This window comes from Centruroides sculpturatus, unplaced genomic scaffold, assembly GCF_000671375.1.
Source record: "Centruroides sculpturatus isolate CEXI.00-Female unplaced genomic scaffold, Cexi_2.0 scaffold1244, whole genome shotgun sequence".
NCBI lineage: Eukaryota > Metazoa > Arthropoda > Arachnida > Scorpiones > Buthidae > Centruroides > Centruroides sculpturatus.
This window is the reverse complement of record NW_019385519.1, coordinates 129541-148605: the sequence shown is the minus strand read 5'-3', so window position 1 is coordinate 148605 and position 19065 is coordinate 129541. Positions and strand designations below refer to the sequence as shown.

The window sequence follows — 19065 nt, the reverse complement described above, 5'->3', positions numbered from 1 at the left end:
AGAGCTCATAGGGAGCCTGAGATGGAGGGGGAGGAGGAGGAGGAGGAAGAAGCCCAAGGAATTAGGTGGGCTAGACCACATGAAGGTGATAAAGGGAAGACACCCGGCGTCGATAACACGCCTCCAAGCAAGGATGGCGAGGGCGAGGGAGTGCACAGGGGGCGTTATAACTTACGTCACCGGCAAATTGACTTCCGTCGCTTACACAACGGAAGTTGACATCTTTCGAGGGGAGATATGTAGCACTTCGCGACTATTTCTTCGTTTTCTTTGTTGTTTTCGTTTCGGTTTTTCCCTCACCCCTTTCATTTTGTTTCGCAGTGCCACCCTTCCCCGGCTAACTGTGTATTGGCAGCCAGATTGGCTGGTTGAGGGTCACGTGTGGTATATCCAGTTTGTAAGATATATAAGGTGTGACCCACGTGGAGTAGGGGCTTTTTGTTTCCGGATTCCCGGCTCGATGGAAGTGCTGAAGAAAGAAGAAGAAAAGGATTGGCATCGGAATAGGAACTGTGTGGCTATAGACTCTAACTCGCCCAAATAAGAGAAGATCGAAGAAAGACTCGTCGGCACGTAGTGGTTCTTCAAATGTTTTGTTCGCGGCCAAGATTTTCTTTTGTCGTGAGTAACGTTCAGTTATTTGTCTTTGTTACGCGCCGTTCTTGTTGTCCCGCTTCGCCACGTGTCGTGAGCCCCATTGTTAAGGAAGATAAAGGAGGAACGAGGTAAACGTGTGTATCGTTGATTCGGATGTGTTATTGTGTTATTAATTCGCAGTTTGTGTAATTATCCCGATTGGACTTAACGAACTTTAATTAAAAAAACCTAATTGTTGTGAGCTGACTTGTCCGTGTGTTTTCTTTTTGTCAACCCTGCAGACTCTGCTCAACAGGGAAACTCTACAATATAAATAATAACAGAAATAAACACATTTGTAAACAAGTGAAAAAAGTAAATAAGTACAGTGAAATGAAATGATATAAAAAATAAGATAAAACATATTAGATTTCAAAAAAAAAAAAAAACATGTTGAAAATTGGGTGCAGAATGCCTTATATCGCTTGAAAGAACATCTGCAATGAGATTATCTTTTCCCAGCTTGTAGTACAGCTTATAGTCATAAGCCAATAACTTTAGCAGTAATCTTTGCAGTCTAGGAGACAATGCACTCAATGGTTTTTTAATTAGCATGATTAAAGATTGGTGGTCGGAATATGCTACAAATGATCTTCCAAGTAGCATATGATTGAATTTTTTACATCCATAATATAAGGCGAGTAGTTCCTTTTCAATTTTGGAATAGTTTTGTTGTGTATTGTTCAAAGAAGAAGATGAAAAAGCTAAGGGTTTTCCTTTCTGTGAAATTGCTACTCAGAGCCGGCCCTACCATAGGGCGAAAGGAGCAGCCGCTCCAGGCGCTAAGTCCTAGGGGGCGCCTCAGTGGTAAAGAAAATTAAAGGGTATAAATTTGGGGCAACCAAGGGCAGTGGCGTAGCGAGGGGGTGCAAGGGGGTGTATCAAGCACCGGGTGCCACTCGCAGAGGGGCGCCCAAATGATCTCCAAGACAAACTATATGTCCTAGGTGGGGAACCTGCGGCCTCCGCGAGGTTCTTGTGCTGCCCTTTGCCACCTAGTACAAAATGGTAGAGTTAATTTCAAACAAGTATTGTACATCAACACCATGACTGTTGCGCGAAAAATCCCGCCAAAGACAGTCATATTGTAACATGACGTCAGAATACTAGTCTGAAACGGACTCTAATACGCATGAGCGAGGCTCTGGCCCACAGACCATCCGTTTCAGACTTGGACACTCAATGTTAATTTTTTAAACAGTTTTTTTTCGTTTAGTAACTGAACGAAAAAAAACTGTTTAAAAAATGTTAATTTTTTAAAAAACTGTATAAAAAGCGCTAGCAGCGCCAACTACCTTGTCTAAGAAGTAAACAAAACTCGGTTTCAGATCTCCCATTTGAGTGTCATGCCTTGCTTTGGCTTCTCTGACTCGCATCTCTCAACGCTTCCCTGTTGCGATCTTCAGCAAACTGTAGTTAACAGTGAGTGCTTATAACAGTTACACGGTTTTATTGTATTTCTAGAAAGTATACACTTTGTTAAAGATATTATTTGATATTCGTTTTTTTATCCATCATGTCAAATAGTAAGAGAAGAAAATTAGGTGATGAAAACAGAACATTTAATGTAGAATGGGAGCTAGATTTTTTCTTTACTGCTGAGAAAGATAAAATGATGTGTTTGTTGTGCAATACAGTTTTAAATACTTTAAAAANATTTGCCATTGACCACTGTACTGCATTAATTCAGTGATTCAAATATTTAAAAAAAGCCATTCTTCATTGGTTTACAATAATAAATGTGTTATAAATTAATAGTAAATTATTTATTACTAATTATTTATTTTTTATTTATAAATGTAGACATTTATATTGTAATGTTTTAGACATTTATATTGTAATGTTTATAGTATTTCCCAAATTTTCTGTATATCTCTGCCTGCACTTTCTTCCCTATTTCTTACTGTCAGTTACTAAATAGTGCCCTTTCAGTAACAACATTTTTACTTACAAAATACTATCATTATAGTTTCTTCATATTTCATTTCTTGACAAGAATGTAGTAAGGACAAACAATCACCAGATATTGTCTGTTCATCGACAGATAATCTCCAAAGAAAGAGTCTCCATACCGTTTGCTTTTTACATTGACTCCAATTGATCCATGGCATTTACTGTGGTTGATAGAATGGCACATTGGTTTCATTCATTTTTATCATACCAGTCATAAGATTTTTTACCTGAATATATAGAATTTTTTTACTGAGCAACTGCCAGTACTAGAAAATGACAACACAATGATAACACAGGTATTATTAAACAACTTGTCAAGAAATAAATAACTTTAACTCAAGTACTTTGGTTAAGTAAATGCAACTTTTGTCAGGAACAAATGAAATGGAAAAGCACAGAACATAAAATTTTACATTTAAAAGTTGGACCAAATTTATCATAGGTGTTGTAGAGTGAATATTGTAGCACTTTGCGACTATTTCTTTGTTGTTTTCGTTTCGGTTTTTCCCTCACCCCTTTCATTTTGTTTCGCGGTGCCACCCTTCCCCGGCTAACTGTGTATTGGCAGCCAGATTGGCTGGTTGAGGGTCACGTGTGGTATATCCAGTTTGTAAGATATATAAGGTGTGACCCACGTGGAGTAGGGGCTTTTTGTTTCCGGATTCCCGGCTCGATGGAAGTGCTGAAGAAAGAAGAAGAAAAGGATTGGCATCGGAATAGGAACTGTGTGGCTATAGACTCTAACTCGCCCAAATAAGAGAAGATCGAAGAAAGACTCGTCGGCACGTAGTGGTTCTTCAAATGTTTTGTTCGCGGCCAAGATTTTCTTTTGTCGTGAGTAACGTTCAGTTATTTGTCTTTGTTACGCGCCGTTCTTGTTGTCCCGCTTCGCCACGTGTCGTGAGCCCCATTGTTAAGGAAGATAAAGGAGGAACGAGGTAAACGTGTGTATCGTTGATTCGGATGTGTTATTGTGTTATTAATTCGCGGTTTGTGTAATTATCCCGATTGGACTTAACGAACTTTAATTAAAAAGACCTAATTGTTGTGAGCTGACTTGTCCGTGTGTTTTCTTTTTGTCAACCCTGCAGACTCTGCTCAACAGGGAAACTCTACATTGGCATCCGCGACAGGATTGGTTTGTGTAAAAGTCAGCCAAGCTTGCTTACCCGTTCCTCCGTCCTCGGTTCGTGCCGTGAGTACGAATAATTCAGTCGATTGGTGCAAAATATTGTCGTGAACGTTCCCCAATTTATGATGGAAACTAACGAGGTTAGTGGATCAGCAGAGGGAGTATGTAATGTCCCAATTGTGACCGGGTTTATGGGAATGATCCCATGCTATTCTAACATGCCCGGCGATGCTTTGGATGTGTACAGATTCTTCGAGACAGTGGAAGACGTGGCATTGTTGGCTAGTTGGGAGGAAAAAGTCAAAGTGACGGTAGTCAAGGCTAGGCTTAAGGGGGGACCATTATCAGTCTTCGACTTAAGGGATCAAGGGGTCACTCAGTATGAGGAAATTAAGGAAGGCCTTTTAAAGTGTTTCAGCCGGAGGGACAAGGTGCAGGACCTCTTCCACCAATTGTTGAAAATAACGCAAAGGGGAAAAGGTTTACGAATACGGTGTCTGCGTCAAATCGTTGTTCTCTCGGGCTGTAGCTCGCAATGGGAACCTCGCTACCATCCGTGATAATGTCGTGAAGGAGTGTTTCATGAAGGGGCTGGATTTCGACATTCGTAGGCAAGTGATACAGAGCCGGCCAGAAACATTGGACCAGGCCATTCAGAAGGCAGAAGAGGAGGAGGCGACTGAAGCAGCTTGTGGGAAGAGAGGGATCACAAGCGAAGTGTGTACTAACTCGGAACAAAAAGGGGTGCTTACTGAGAGAGTGGATAGGGTTGATAGTCGAATAGCAGATCTCGAGAGGCAAGTTCGGGTGTTAGGTGAGTCGGTCGCTTCTTTGGTCGAATGTATTAAGGGAAATGGGGACTTCGGTAGAAGGGAGAGAGGTGATAGAAGGTGTTACTCGTGCGGAGAAAGGGGGCACCTAGCGAGATATTGTAAAAAGGATAAGAGTTTAAAACTAATGGTGGGTCATTTGGACGATCAGACAAAGGACCAGCACGTAAAGTTGGAGCTGACCTCAAGCGTAGAAATATCTGAATGTGGATTGCCTGTCATAGAGGGGGCAATGTTGGGCGATAAGGTTGTGTGCCTGGTAGACACGGGAGCAGAAAGGACTGTTATAAGAGATGACTTAGTTGATACTATCAAGAGATCGAACATAGAATGGGTCATTCAGAATGATTCCCTCATCAAGGGAATGTCCGGTACCTTACTTAAGAGCAAGGAGGCAGTCGTGATAGATTTCAAAATTGGCAGCGAGGGTGGGACGAGTGTGGTCGTGCCTAGCATAAGCTTTCCTGCCGGGACGGAATACGACTTAATTTTGGGTATTGATGTCATTAGACAACATCCCGGGATACTATCGGGTATTATCTCAAGCAATAAAAATGTGAAACTGAGGGGAGAGGCTGAATTCTCGATGAACGTTAACCGGGAAGTAGGCCACGAAGCTGAGCGATGGGGTTAGACCACCTAAATGATGGGGTAAAAACTAAAGTGGTCGAAATACTGAGGAAGTACCCGGCGGCCGTGGCCGATGAGGTGGTCGAGCTTTCTGGAACAAATCGTTACGTGCATTCCATTGACATCATCTCTGAACGTCCTATTAACGTAAGGCAGTATCGCATACCGTATAACTATCTACCTGGCCTCAAGAAACAGATTGACGAGTTTCTAAAAGAGGGAATATGTGAAGAGAGTTCGTCGGAGTGGAACTACCCAATGCACGTGGTCCCTAAGAGTTCCGGGGAGATCCGGGTTACCCTAGACCTGAGAAAGGTGAACGAAGTAACAAAAACACAAGTGTTCCCTATGGCCCGTATTGATGACATCTTGTCCCAGCTAAACGGGAATAAGTATTTTTCAGTCCTCGATCTAAAAGCCGGTTACTTCCAGATCCCGCTAGACCCCAAGGTGAGGCATGTTTTTGCTTTTTCAACTCCTTGGGGGAAGTACCAGCTCTGTCGGATGCCACAAGGGGGAAAAAACAGTGGCAGGTACTTTCAGTACGTAATGACTAAGATTCTTGCTAGGTTCGTGGGAAACAGTTGTTTTGTTTTCCAAGATGACATTGTCCTGTTTTCGGCTACCCTAGAAGATCACTTGGAATTGTTAGATCGCGTAATTAACACGCTGCATAAAGAGGGGCTTAAGCTAAATCCGAGGAAATGCCAAATACTGGCTGAGGAGGTGCGATACCTCGGCCACATAATTAGCGTAAAGGGTGTTCAACCTGACCCGGGTAATATCGAGTCGATCAGTAGGGTGAAGCTGCCTAGGAGTGTAAAAGGTGTGCGTAGCTTCCTCGGATTGGTGGGGTTTTTTCGTACCTTCATACCATCGTTCGCCGAAATTGCCGAACCTCTGACCGAGCTGACAAAGAAGGGGAAGAGGTTTGTTTGGAGCCCAGAGTGTCAAGGTGCGTTCGAGAAATTGAAGGAGGCGATATCTAAGCCTCCGGTATTAGCACATCCTAATTTCGAAGAGTCCTTCTTCTTGCACACTGACGCATCGGATCGATCAGCGGCGGCTGTGCTGGAACAACGAAGGGAAGGTGGGTTCGTGCCAATCGGTTATTTTAGCAGAAGGTTCCGGGGGGCTGAGGTTAACTATTCGACAATCGAGAAGGAGTGTTTGGCGATAATATTAGCCCTTAGGCATTTTAGATTTTTGATTCTGGGACAGAGGACCATGATCTTATCAGATCACAAGCCCCTCATCTTCCTTAGTAACATTCAGAACGGGAGCAAACGGTTAATTAGGTGGGCAATGGAACTGACAGATTACGACATTGAAGTGCAGCACATGAGTGGCGTGGATAACAAAGTAGCCAATTTTCTGTCAAAGAATGTCAATGAGATATACCGCTTGAACACGGGTCTCTCAACCCACATAGCCCCCGATAAGCACGACATAAAATTATCACAAGATAGAGATGAATTCTTCGGGCCCATAAAACGGGATTTGCTTAGAGCCCAAGAGGATCAGGGCGTAAGCAGTGAGTCATCAAGATATATAGTTGTGGATGACTGCTTGTATAGATTAGGTTACGATAACACCCGCGATCAGCGGAAGGACCAAGTGTGCGTGGGGGAGAGCGTTGCCGCGGATCTAATTAAAGCTATTCACACCGACGACATGTCAGGGCACTGGAGCGTTAGGAAGACCATGAAAAACATTGAGAGGTGCTATTACATACGGGACTTCAAGAGGAGAGTCAAAGAGATTATTAAAACTTGCGAGAGGTGCCAGAAACACAATGTCCATAAGGGGAAGGCCCCGTTCCAAAGGAACGAAGTCGCCCATGCACCCTTTCAAAAAATTGCGGTCGACATAGTAGGGCCTATGAACACAACAAGCAAAGGGAATAGGTTCCTGCTGGTCATGATCGATGTATTTACAAGATTCGTCGAGGCCTGCCCACTAAAAGACCAAACAGCGTGGTCAGTTAGTAACGCCATCTTTAATAGGATATTTTGACGCTATGGCGTACCTGAGGTGATAATCTCTGATAGGGGGACAAACTTCTTATCCTCTCTGTTTGCTGATTGTTGTAGGTGGTTGGGGATTAAAAGAAATATCACAACGGCGTACAGGCTGTGTGCCAACGGGTTGTGCGAGAGAGTCAACAAGTGAATAGTGGAGATGATAGCGAAGTCTGCAAAGAGGAGTGAGGTTGAATGGGACGAGATGGTATACTCGGCCTGCTTTGCGTACAATAACTCAAACCACTTGGCCACTAATGAGTCACCTGCCTTCCTCCTATACGGTGTAGATCCTCGCATACCTAACTTTGAGTACCCCGCAAGGGAGGAAACGACAGATGAGCGCAGAGCATTCCTGATTACGAAACTCCGCACGTTGAGGGAAGGTGCAAGAATGCGCGCGGAAAATTTTAACATGGGAAGGAGGGAGTACAGTAATAAAGGCCGTAAGCTAGAGCAGTTTTTGGTGGGGCAAAGAGTGTGGCTAAAAAAGAGCGGCGTGAAGAAAAGCAAATTCGCTGAGAAATACAAAGGGCCGTTCCGTGTGATAAAAATCATAAACCCCACAACATACTGCATAGAAGGGTGTAATTTTAAAGATAAAGAAACTGTCCATGTGGATCGATTAAAGATTTACTATGGACACCCTGATTCCAGGAGGAGCAGTAAAGGCAGGCCGAACAGACGCAGAAGAGCTCATAGGGAGCCTGAGATGGAGGGGGAGGAGGAGGAGGAGGAAGAAGCCCAAGGAATTAGGTGGGCTAGACCACATGAAGGTGATAAAGGGAAGACACCCGGCGTCGATAACACGCCTCCAAGCAAGGATGGCGAGGGCGAGGGAGTGCACAGGGGGCGTTATAACTTACGTCACCGGCAAATTGACTTCCGTCGCTTACACAACGGAAGTTGACATCTTTCGAGGGGAGATATGTAGCACTTCGCGACTATTTCTTCGTTTTCTTTGTTGTTTTCGTTTCGGTTTTTCCCTCACCCCTTTCATTTTGTTTCGCAGTGCCACCCTTCCCCGGCTAACTGTGTATTGGCAGCCAGATTGGCTGGTTGAGGGTCACGTGTGGTATATCCAGTTTGTAAGATATATAAGGTGTGACCCACGTGGAGTAGGGGCTTTTTGTTTCCGGATTCCCGGCTCGATGGAAGTGCTGAAGAAAGAAGAAGAAAAGGATTGGCATCGGAATAGGAACTGTGTGGCTATAGACTCTAACTCGCCCAAATAAGAGAAGATCGAAGAAAGACTCGTCGGCACGTAGTGGTTCTTCAAATGTTTTGTTCGCGGCCAAGATTTTCTTTTGTCGTGAGTAACGTTCAGTTATTTGTCTTTGTTACGCGCCGTTCTTGTTGTCCCGCTTCGCCACGTGTCGTGAGCCCCATTGTTAAGGAAGATAAAGGAGGAACGAGGTAAACGTGTGTATCGTTGATTCGGATGTGTTATTGTGTTATTAATTCGCAGTTTGTGTAATTATCCCGATTGGACTTAACGAACTTTAATTAAAAAAACCTAATTGTTGTGAGCTGACTTGTCCGTGTGTTTTCTTTTTGTCAACCCTGCAGACTCTGCTCAACAGGGAAACTCTACAATATAAATAATAACAGAAATAAACACATTTGTAAACAAGTGAAAAAAGTAAATAAGTACAGTGAAATGAAATGATATAAAAAATAAGATAAAACATATTAGATTTCAAAAAAAAAAAAAAACATGTTGAAAATTGGGTGCAGAATGCCTTATATCGCTTGAAAGAACATCTGCAATGAGATTATCTTTTCCCAGCTTGTAGTACAGCTTATAGTCATAAGCCAATAACTTTAGCAGTAATCTTTGCAGTCTAGGAGACAATGCACTCAATGGTTTTTTAATTAGCATGATTAAAGATTGGTGGTCGGAATATGCTACAAATGATCTTCCAAGTAGCATATGATTGAATTTTTTACATCCATAATATAAGGCGAGTAGTTCCTTTTCAATTTTGGAATAGTTTTGTTGTGTATTGTTCAAAGAAGAAGATGAAAAAGCTAAGGGTTTTCCTTTCTGTGAAATTGCTACTCAGAGCCGGCCCTACCATAGGGCGAAAGGAGCAGCCGCTCCAGGCGCTAAGTCCTAGGGGGCGCCTCAGTGGTAAAGAAAATTAAAGGGTATAAATTTGGGGCAACCAAGGGCAGTGGCGTAGCGAGGGGGTGCAAGGGGGTGTATCAAGCACCGGGTGCCACTCGCAGAGGGGCGCCCAAATGATCTCCAAGACAAACTATATGTCCTAGGTGGGGAACCTGCGGCCTCCGCGAGGTTCTTGTGCTGCCCTTTGCCACCTAGTACAAAATGGTAGAGTTAATTTCAAACAAGTATTGTACATCAACACCATGACTGTTGCGCGAAAAATCCCGCCAAAGACAGTCATATTGTAACATGACGTCAGAATACTAGTCTGAAACGGACTCTAACACGCATGAGCGAGGCTCTGGCCCACAGACCATCCGTTTCAGACTTGGACACTCAATGTTAATTTTTTAAACAGTTTTTTTTCGTTTAGTAACTGAACGAAAAAAAACTGTTTAAAAAATGTTAATTTTTTAAAAAACTGTTTAAAAAGCGCTAGCAGCGCCAACTACCTTGTCTAAGAAGTAAACAAAACTCGGTTTCAGATCTCCCATTTGAGTGTCACACCTTGCTTTGGCTTCTCTGACTCGCATCTCTCAACGCTTCCCTGTTGCGATCTTCAGCAAACTGTAGTTAACAGTGAGTGCTTATAACAGTTACACGGTTTTATTGTATTTCTAGAAAGTATACACTTTGTTAAAGATATTATTTGATATTCGTTTTTTTATCCATCATGTCAAATAGTAAGAGAAGAAAATTAGGTGATGAAAACAGAACATTTAATGTAGAATGGGAGTTAGATTTTTTCTTTACTGCTGAGAAAGATAAAATGATGTGTTTGTTGTGCAATACAGTTTTAAATACTTTAAAAAAAGCGAATGCAAATAAACACTATTTGACTCATAAAGAACATAAATATTTCGCTTTAGAAGGTGAATCACGAAAAGCTGCACTTCAAAAGTTGAAAAATGAGAAGCATCATCAGCAGGCATCTTTTAGTGCCTTTGTAAATCAAAATTCCGCTGCAGTTGCTGTTACGTATAAAATAGCACATATACTTGGAAAAAGGGGCAAACCATTTAGTGACATTGAAATAATTAAAGAATGTATTGTTGAAGCAGTGAGTATGTTAGATCCAAGAAATGTCGACAAATACAAACAATTACCTCTTTCAAGAAGAACTGTAACAGATCGACAGCACGAATTAGCGCAAAATGTAACAGAGCAACTTCATACAATTATACAAAATGAAGATGTTTATTTTTCAATTGCTTTAGATGAAAGCACTGATAAAACAGATTCGGCACAAGTTTTATATTTTATTCGTGCTATAACTAAAGATTTTCAATGTTACGAAGAACTACTTGCGTTGGGTACACTAACTGGAAGAACTCGAGGAGCCGATATTTTCGAAAACTTCAAAGAAGTATGTAATAAATTACAATTGAATGTCAGTAATTTAGTCAGTGTCTGCACCGATGGCGCACCTTCCATGAGAGGCAAAAAAGAAGGATTCGTTGCTTTGTTAAAAAAGGAAAACTTAAACTTGAAAAAATTGATATCATTTCACTGCATTTTGCATCAGCAAAATCTTTGCGCAAAATCTACCATTTTGCAAGACACTCTGGATAGAACCATTGCCATTGTCAACTATATTCGCGTAAATGCAATGCGTCATCGTGAATTTCGGCAGATGCTCTCTTTAGATGAGGAAACGTATAGTGTTGACCTACCATACTACTGCAAGGTTCGCTGGCTATCAACAGGTCAGGTTTTGATAAAAGTTTTGTCTTTACGACGACAAATTTTAAACTTTTATCAAGAACAAGGAAAACAATGTGATCTATCAGATGAAGTATTTCTCAGAAACCTTGCATTTTTGTCTGATATGATGACAAAACAAAACAATTTAAATATTTGCCTGCAAGGTGAAACGAGGTATATTTATGAAATGTGGCAAAAGATCCAAGCGTTTAGAAAAAAATTATCATTTTTCAAAACATTGCTTTGTCGATCGGAAATATCTGCACAACACTTCCCGGAGCTAGCTAAAATGTTAAATGAGCAGAACTGTGAAAATAAAATATTCGATGAATATGTAGGTGTCTTGGATTGTTTAATAGAAGAGTATACTAATAGATTTTCTGATTTTGACGAGCACACTCCTGCTATGAAACTGGCATTTGAACCACATTTAATAGATATATCCGAGGCTCCTGCAGAACTACAAATGGAGTTAATTGATTTAGGGGAAGATAGTATCATCAAATCCCTTTTTAACGCTAAAAAGGATCCCATAGAAATCTGGAAAAATGCTGTTGAATATCCATGCCTTCGAGAACATGCTCGCCGTTTACTTTCCTGCTTCGGAAGTACCTACTGTTGCGAGACAACATTTTCTCTCATGTCAAAAATAAAAACAAATTTAAGAACGCAAATTACAGATGCACATTTAGAGGATCAATTAAAGCTGTGTGTTACGAAGCTTGATCCAAATATACAATTACTGTCAAACAAAAAACAAAGCCAAATAAGTCACTAACTTAGTGAATAAAAAAATATTTTTTATTGTATTTTTTTATAATATTTTTATATTATTTTATATGTATATTATATTTAAAATTTTGTAGTATTATATTTTATTTTTTCTATATAATGCAATAAATTGTTAAATCTATAGAAAAACTATAATAATTTCACAAAAGTCACTTTCTTAGGTCAATCAGCTTATGCGGCCTCTCTTATTGCTGCCTAATTTAAATGTGGCCTCTAATGGTAAAAAGGTTCCCCACCTCTGCTATATGTGTTTCTGGAGGGGGCGCCAATAAAGTGTCGTGCCCCGAGCGCCAGTTATGTTCGCTACGCTACTGACCAAGGGGGCGCCATAATAGGATCTCGCTCCATCCTAAAACTTGCCTCGGGCCAGCACTGTTGCTACTCCTAGAGCATGTTGACTGGTATCTGTATGTAGGGTTATAATTTTGTTTGTATCAAATTGTGCTAACATTTACACAATCATTTTTATAATAAAATACTCTTTAATACTGACTTTATTATTTTCTTAAGAGTTCATATTTATACTTATTGTAATTTGCATTTTACATAATTATACATTTTGAAAGCTCTTTTAACCTTACCTTCTGTAAATTGATATATACGATAATTTCCTTGATCACCACATCTTTTTAATTCTCCATCTTTTTCTTTGGAATATAAAGCACTTCTAAAAATATCTTTGCATTTTATTTGATTTCCAGATCTTTTCATCCTTAGCCAAGCCTAAAATAAAACTTAAATTAATTAGTATCTAACATATTTAAACGAAAATTAATACTGTATATACAACTGAAATAACATAACATAATCTGCAGTTGTCATATCACAAATTTTTTTGATAACATTACAGGTATTTTAATAAATTAACATAATCAATACAACAAAGTTTTGTAGAAAAATATATTTGAAATATCATCATTATTCATGGGAACAATGCCTATTATTATTAAAGGTGTGTTTTATTTGTAACATGAGACTGGAGTCTGATGTTACAAATAAAACACACCTTTAATAATCCAGCAAATAAAAATTAATAAAATAAAAACATTTTTGACTGTTTCTTAACGATCTTCTAACAAACAGTTAGTTTATTATATAAGAGTCTGTTGTTATTTGCACTATCCTTTTCCACCTCTTTCTGTCAAGAGCACAGTGAACTAGTTCCTGAATATTATTCCCATACCATTCCTTCACATCATCCATCCATTCTGTGTGTGCCTGCCTCTTTTATTGTTCCCTCTATGATTTGAAATATAAAATATACTGTATATAATGGAACAGAATGTACAGGTAATTGCCAATTTACTTTATGTTGATTTGAATTGTTTTGCTATACCATCAATAACTATTTGGGGAATAGATCTTTGTATAATGTAGTTACAGTCCAACATAACATCAATTTGTGTACCATAAAAGCGTAAATCCCATAAATAATTTCATATAAATGAGGTTATCTCAAGTTCTCATCATTTTTATTTCTGGATATTGTGGGGGATGATTCTTACAATAGGCAACAATGTAAATTTATCTAATAAATATATTTCATTTTTACCTTCAAATATAGGTAATGACAAAAATTAATTAATATGCAGTTTGTTATGTAAAGTAGTAATGTAGTGATTACTCAGCACTCCCATGTTAGATAGCCACAAGCCACTACTGCCTATAAAGCTATTTAACAATGCACTTGGTATCATTTGAAATCAATTAGAAACCATTGTAGAAATGATACCGATATAACATATTATGTCAAATAATATCACTTGAGATCACTTCATGGCACTGATTAAATGATTACAAGTGTAAAACCAAGTCATTTGCTCATTTGAAATTGCCCAAAAATCACTTGATATCATTTGAAAATCATAAAATGATATTTTTACTAGGGTTCATATTGCTTTTAATGTTCATTACATCTATGCTGAAATTTATAATTCTTTATAAAAACTAAAATTTTTATATATATACTGATTACATAGTTCCGGTAAAGATACAACACCAGTAATATCCAGTAAAATAAGATAATTTACTAAATAAAAACAAAAACAAATGTTATCAACAATTTTAAATCATCATTATCAGGTTGAAAAGCAGTCAAACATATATGAAAATTTGAGCATCACTTTAAGTAAAGTTGAATATTTGTTTTATTAGAGAAAGCATAATTGTCATCCATTTATGTCAAATATTTGTGAAATTGGATTTCTAATGCAATGTACCAGTACATCAAGAGGCCTTTTTCCAACATCCATATACAGCTCTCTACAGAACCTTAGGGTGTGACTATGCAGACATGAGCAAGCGAGAATATGTGGCAAGAAGAGGTGATGACTTTTCACGCTCTTTGTTTCTCGCTCCCATCTATTTGGTCATAATAAACAAGAGTGAAAACAGAGAGCATGAAAAATCATCACCTCTTCATGTCACATATTCTCGCTTGCTCATGTCTGCATAGTCACACCCTTACTTTCTTACTACCTAGAGTAAGAAGTATGTGCCTTAAAAAAGCCATATGCTAAGTCAGATATCACATGTAATCTCTGTTAAATACTCTCATAAGTTTAGAAAATGAGTTATAAAATGAAGACCTGAATGATCAATGTGAACATTGTAAAACTTGCCAATCCATCACTGCTAGATTAAAATGAATTCACTGTAAGAGCTTACAGTTTAGAACTTCATCTTAATTAAGAGCTTAAATGTTCCAGATTAGAATGTGAAGGATGTGGAGCACATCCTTCACATTTTAAATCAGAATATTTTTTCCCTGACATCAAAAATCTGATACAAGGAATGGACGAGACTCACAAGGAAATTTTTTGGTAAAAAGTATCTTCAGAACAACACCTTTCATCCTGAAAATAAATCTATTTCAGCTGCTATGTAAGCTTCCAAGAAATGGTTATCCACCAATAATAAAATGAAACACATACATGGAGGGCATATATAAAAATATCAATGGCATGAAACAATGATACTTATGGGATTCTTGGAGAAGCTACACAAAAGAGTCATCCATTTTATTAATACCCCACTAGCATTAAAGTTACAAATGCTCTACCCTATGGTTTGATGCATTTGCCAAAATTCATGAACCAGATACCCAACTATGTCTAGTGGTAGTCAAATCTGATTTCCTTTCCATAAAAATACAATGAGTTACTCAATTTTCCTAGTAACATTTGGTGGTGCCATCTGTTATCATATTTTAGTAAAAAACTTTTAATATTTTTAACTACTGTATTATAAAATAGCAGAAAGTTTAATTTTGAGGATAGGTGGGCTTTGTAAAAAATTGTAAATGCTAATAACAAGTCAAGTCATCATAAAGTCCAACCCTATTAGAGATATATACAACCTCCATTATATCCCCATCCCCTCACTCTTTAATCACCAAAATTTAACAGCATCAATCCTCCTAAAATAAAACCTCCCTGCAAAATTTCAGAAATTTTCAAAAAAAAGCACAGAAGTTATTAAGCTTCAAAGAAAGTGAACAAAATTGTGACCCCACACACTAACATTCATACAGAAAAAACTCCCAAACTTGTTTACATTTTTTGATGTGTCAGTATCCTGAATCCAAAAATGTAAACATCTTGGAGGGGATCATTTTTTGACCAATCACCATACTTTCCCTCTGTTATATATAACAGCCAAGAAAATAAAAATTGAGAGAATACTCAATCACTTCCTGACCACTATCACCCCTACAATGCTGCATGATGTTTGATATTCAGTTCTATCCTGAAATCCAGAAGTGCAACATCACTAATGGTGCATACTTTGAATATTGTGTACAGTAGACTACTTAGCAAATTAGTTGCACTATCTGTATGAACATTGCATTATGTTTCTGTTGTTTTGTGCATAAATGTTTACTACTTTCTTAGTCTTTTCTTTCTGCTCTTTCCTATAAGTGTTTCTGCTGAGACAAGTATTGTTTCGTATTAATTAAACAACACTCTTTCATTTTGTAACTGAACTTTTTTGTCTATCTCTAGTTTGAGTTAGTTTTCTTCAGTTTTGTATTATGCCACTAGGAACACTAAAATCACATTCAATGGACTGTGCATAGTCACTTTCTTACAGATGCCAACTATTTTTGTAATGATACAACAAATGGGGTGTACAGTTACAAAAAGTTATATGGGGTGTACAGACTCTCCTAAAAAGCCTGTACAGTGGGTGATCGGTTAACGAACATAATCCATTCCAAGACTTTGTTCGCTATCTGAATTGTTCATTAACTGATTATCAATTTACCATAGGTTTTTATGGGAATTTGACTGACTTATTCTGGAGACCCCAAAAAATAAATAATATATACTTTCTTACTATGTTTATATGTAATAATAAAAGTACATATATACACAGTCTTGCATTTTTATTAGTCATATTTTTTCCATTTGTTTGGGGTTAAAGAACCTGTCTAATATCAATTGCTTTTCCCTCTTCTTCAGAAATTTGCTTCTATTTAGACATTTCATGTCAGTGAGTTAGTATGATAAATGTAACTTTATTAAATTATATCCATTTATACTTAAAGTACAATTTATTCAGTAATCCTTATAGACATTTTTCCATATTGAAAATATTCTATACTTCACTATTTTCATAATTTAAATACAAACTAAATAAATAATTGATCAATTCATTCCTTATGATATTCCTTACCAGATAAACTTCTAAACAGCAATCTGCACTGTCATCATTGTTATGCTTTCGATTGTCTGGCCAATATATTTGAAATATTCCAGTTGATCTATTTTTCCATTTTAATTTATTTTTGAAACTTTCTTTATCTAAAGATGGTATTAAAAAATCTTCTAGGAAATAAACCTGTTCAAAAGAAATTTATAAATAAATATAGTAAAAATTACATTTAAACAAAAGCAGATTTGTTATGAACAATTTGACAAAAATGTGAAATTAAATATTTATTTTCAGAAACATAGAAAAAATTTTTATAACTTATTCTAAATTTTTATTTTTATTCAACATACTGTAATAGTCATTTTTATTTGTTTTAACAATTTCATCATTATTCTTAATAAAGTCGGATTTCCTTTGCATTGTAACTACTGTAATATGAAAATATATTTGTTATTTTAAACTTTTCTAAAATTTAATTTTTTTTAAGATCCTTTCTCAATTATGCACATGTAGCATAACAAGATGCTTAAAGGCTAAAAAGTGGAGAGAGAAAAAGGAGAACATAGTTATAATAGTCAATGACAAACTAGTTTTTATCACAAGTGCAATCTATATATAAAAACAAATGTATGTCTGTGTGTCTGTCCTTCATGCATTACTACACCATTTATCTGATTGCCATGAAACTTTGGGAAGTTCTTTAATACACTCCCGCAAAGGTTTCTGGCATAGTACATTTAAGAATGGAAGTGTTAGCAATGGAAATGTTAAGAGAAAGCAACGTGCAAGATTTACAGGTGTAGATGCGGTTTTTTACGTTTTTGCAGGAAATCAAACATATTTTTAGACCCATCTAACCTCTAATTAAAGAAATAATTAAATTTCTTGAGAAGTATTTAATTATTTCTACTTAAGAAGTATAACTACTACTTAAGTAGAAATAAGTTGAAACCGGTTACTTTGTACTTGAATATTTGTAATCTTGGGAAAGAAGTGAAAAGACAAATTTTTATTACAAACGGATACATAAATCATAAATTTAAGGAATATAAATTCTAGGGCTTTTATTGTACCTTGTGCATCTCATTCATTAAATTTAGTTGTAAATGATGCTGCTAAAGTAACAGTTAATTTTTTAACATGTTTTTCTGCATCCTCTTGTAGATGGAACATACTAAATCGTAATATCACTAGTTTAACATTGAAATCTGTAAGTAATATAAAATGGAAGAGCAGAAAAAAAATATATCAAATATTTTTATGGATTTTTTTTTGAACAACAATACAGAACTGTGATAAAAATATACCAGTAAATTCCTATCAGTTGGATTAAGTTATAAATCTACTCGCGATTCACATAATGGGGCGAGGGCGGCCAAATATCTAGCACGCAGGCGGCTAACAGCCCAGAACCGGTCCTGGATAGAATCATTGGAAACGTTAGGGCTGTTTCACACTATGACCGACTTGTCCGATTCTAAGTCGTGTTGCCATGCAACAGCAGTCGGCCGACCGACTGGTCATTCCAGTCGGACAGATTTAAAAAGTTAAATATTTGTAGTCAGATCGGAGCAGTCGGTGAGCTACAGTCAATGAGAGCTTCGAAACTACAACCAATCAGACTTTGGATATATGAAAACTGTCGAATCAATCATACATAACTTTACATTATATATACCAGGGGTGGCCAACCTGCGGCTCGCGAGCCACATGCGGCTCTTTGAAGGATTATTTGTGGCTCTCGATAAATGTACCCGAGTTTCCTTTCCATTTTTGTGTTATTATATTTTAAAAAATTATTATCGTTCCGTATGTGTTTCAAAATGTCTTTTAAATTACTAACAACAAATATGAAAGACTAAGTGCAACGTTGTAACGAATTTTATTTCCGTCCAAGTTAAGAATGATATGACTCATCGAAAACTGCGCGAACGAACATAAACAGTGGTGTAATCGTCCGTTATTGACCGACTTCAGACCGATTTTGAATTTGTAAACTGTCATTGCAAAGGACAGTTGACATTGTACTCTGGAGGAAACAATTTGTATCACTCTTGCTACGGATATAATTTCTAATCTGGAATTTTCGCATACTTTTTTAATACGTATTTAATTGCGGCTCACGAAAAATTTCAAATTTTGGAAAATGGCTCTGACTATCAAGGCGCTTGGCCACCCTGGATATATACTGTACTTCTAATTTATTTAGACCCTGTACACACTAGGCGTTTTTCAACGCGCGTTTTGCGAGCGCTTTTAAACGCGCGTTTTGCGAGCGCTTTTAAACGCGCGTTTTGCGAGCGCTTATAAGAACCAAGAGTTCTATGTAGCCGTACACACTCAAAAGCCAAGCGCGCGTTAAACGCGCGTTTTGCGAGCGCTTATAGATTTTTGTTAAAACGCGCGTTTTGCGAGCGCTTTACGGGCGCTTTGAGATATATGTGCTGCCATGTTACCGTACATGCGATCGCGCGTTTTGCGGGCGTCAGCCGAGCGCTTTGAGATATATGTGCTGAAATGGAGAACGATCATTTCGATACT

The 19065-nt window shown here is 37.8% G+C and overlaps 2 protein-coding genes and 1 long non-coding RNA gene across 3 annotated transcripts in view; 2 read left to right on the top strand and 1 right to left on the bottom strand.

The window, feature by feature from the left end:
• LOC111639754 overlaps positions 1–19065 on the top strand; it is a 74129-nt gene that overhangs the window by 38472 nt on the left and 16592 nt on the right. The window lies entirely within an intron of this gene.
• The window catches only part of LOC111639751, a 35833-nt gene that overhangs the window by 8002 nt on the left and 8766 nt on the right, over positions 1–19065 (bottom strand). Inside the window, exons 2-3 of the mRNA XM_023385694.1 lie at positions 16546–16710; positions 12450–12591 (exon numbers count right to left, since the gene is read on the bottom strand). Of these exons, the coding sequence (XP_023241462.1) occupies positions 12450–12591; positions 16546–16710 (307 nt within the window). The remainder of the gene's footprint in view (positions 1–12449; positions 12592–16545; positions 16711–19065) is intronic.
• LOC111639749 (general transcription factor II-I repeat domain-containing protein 2B-like) lies at positions 9777–11969 on the top strand. Its single transcript, XM_023385691.1, has one exon. The coding sequence runs from the start codon at positions 10046–10048 to the stop codon at positions 11852–11854; it is 1809 nt and encodes a 602-aa protein (XP_023241459.1). The 5' UTR covers positions 9777–10045; the 3' UTR covers positions 11855–11969.

Excerpts from the sequence above, each read along its gene's own strand:
- LOC111639749 (XM_023385691.1), top strand. The coding sequence starts at position 10,046 with ATGTCAAATAGTAAGAGAAGAAAATTAGGTGATGAAAACAGAACATTT.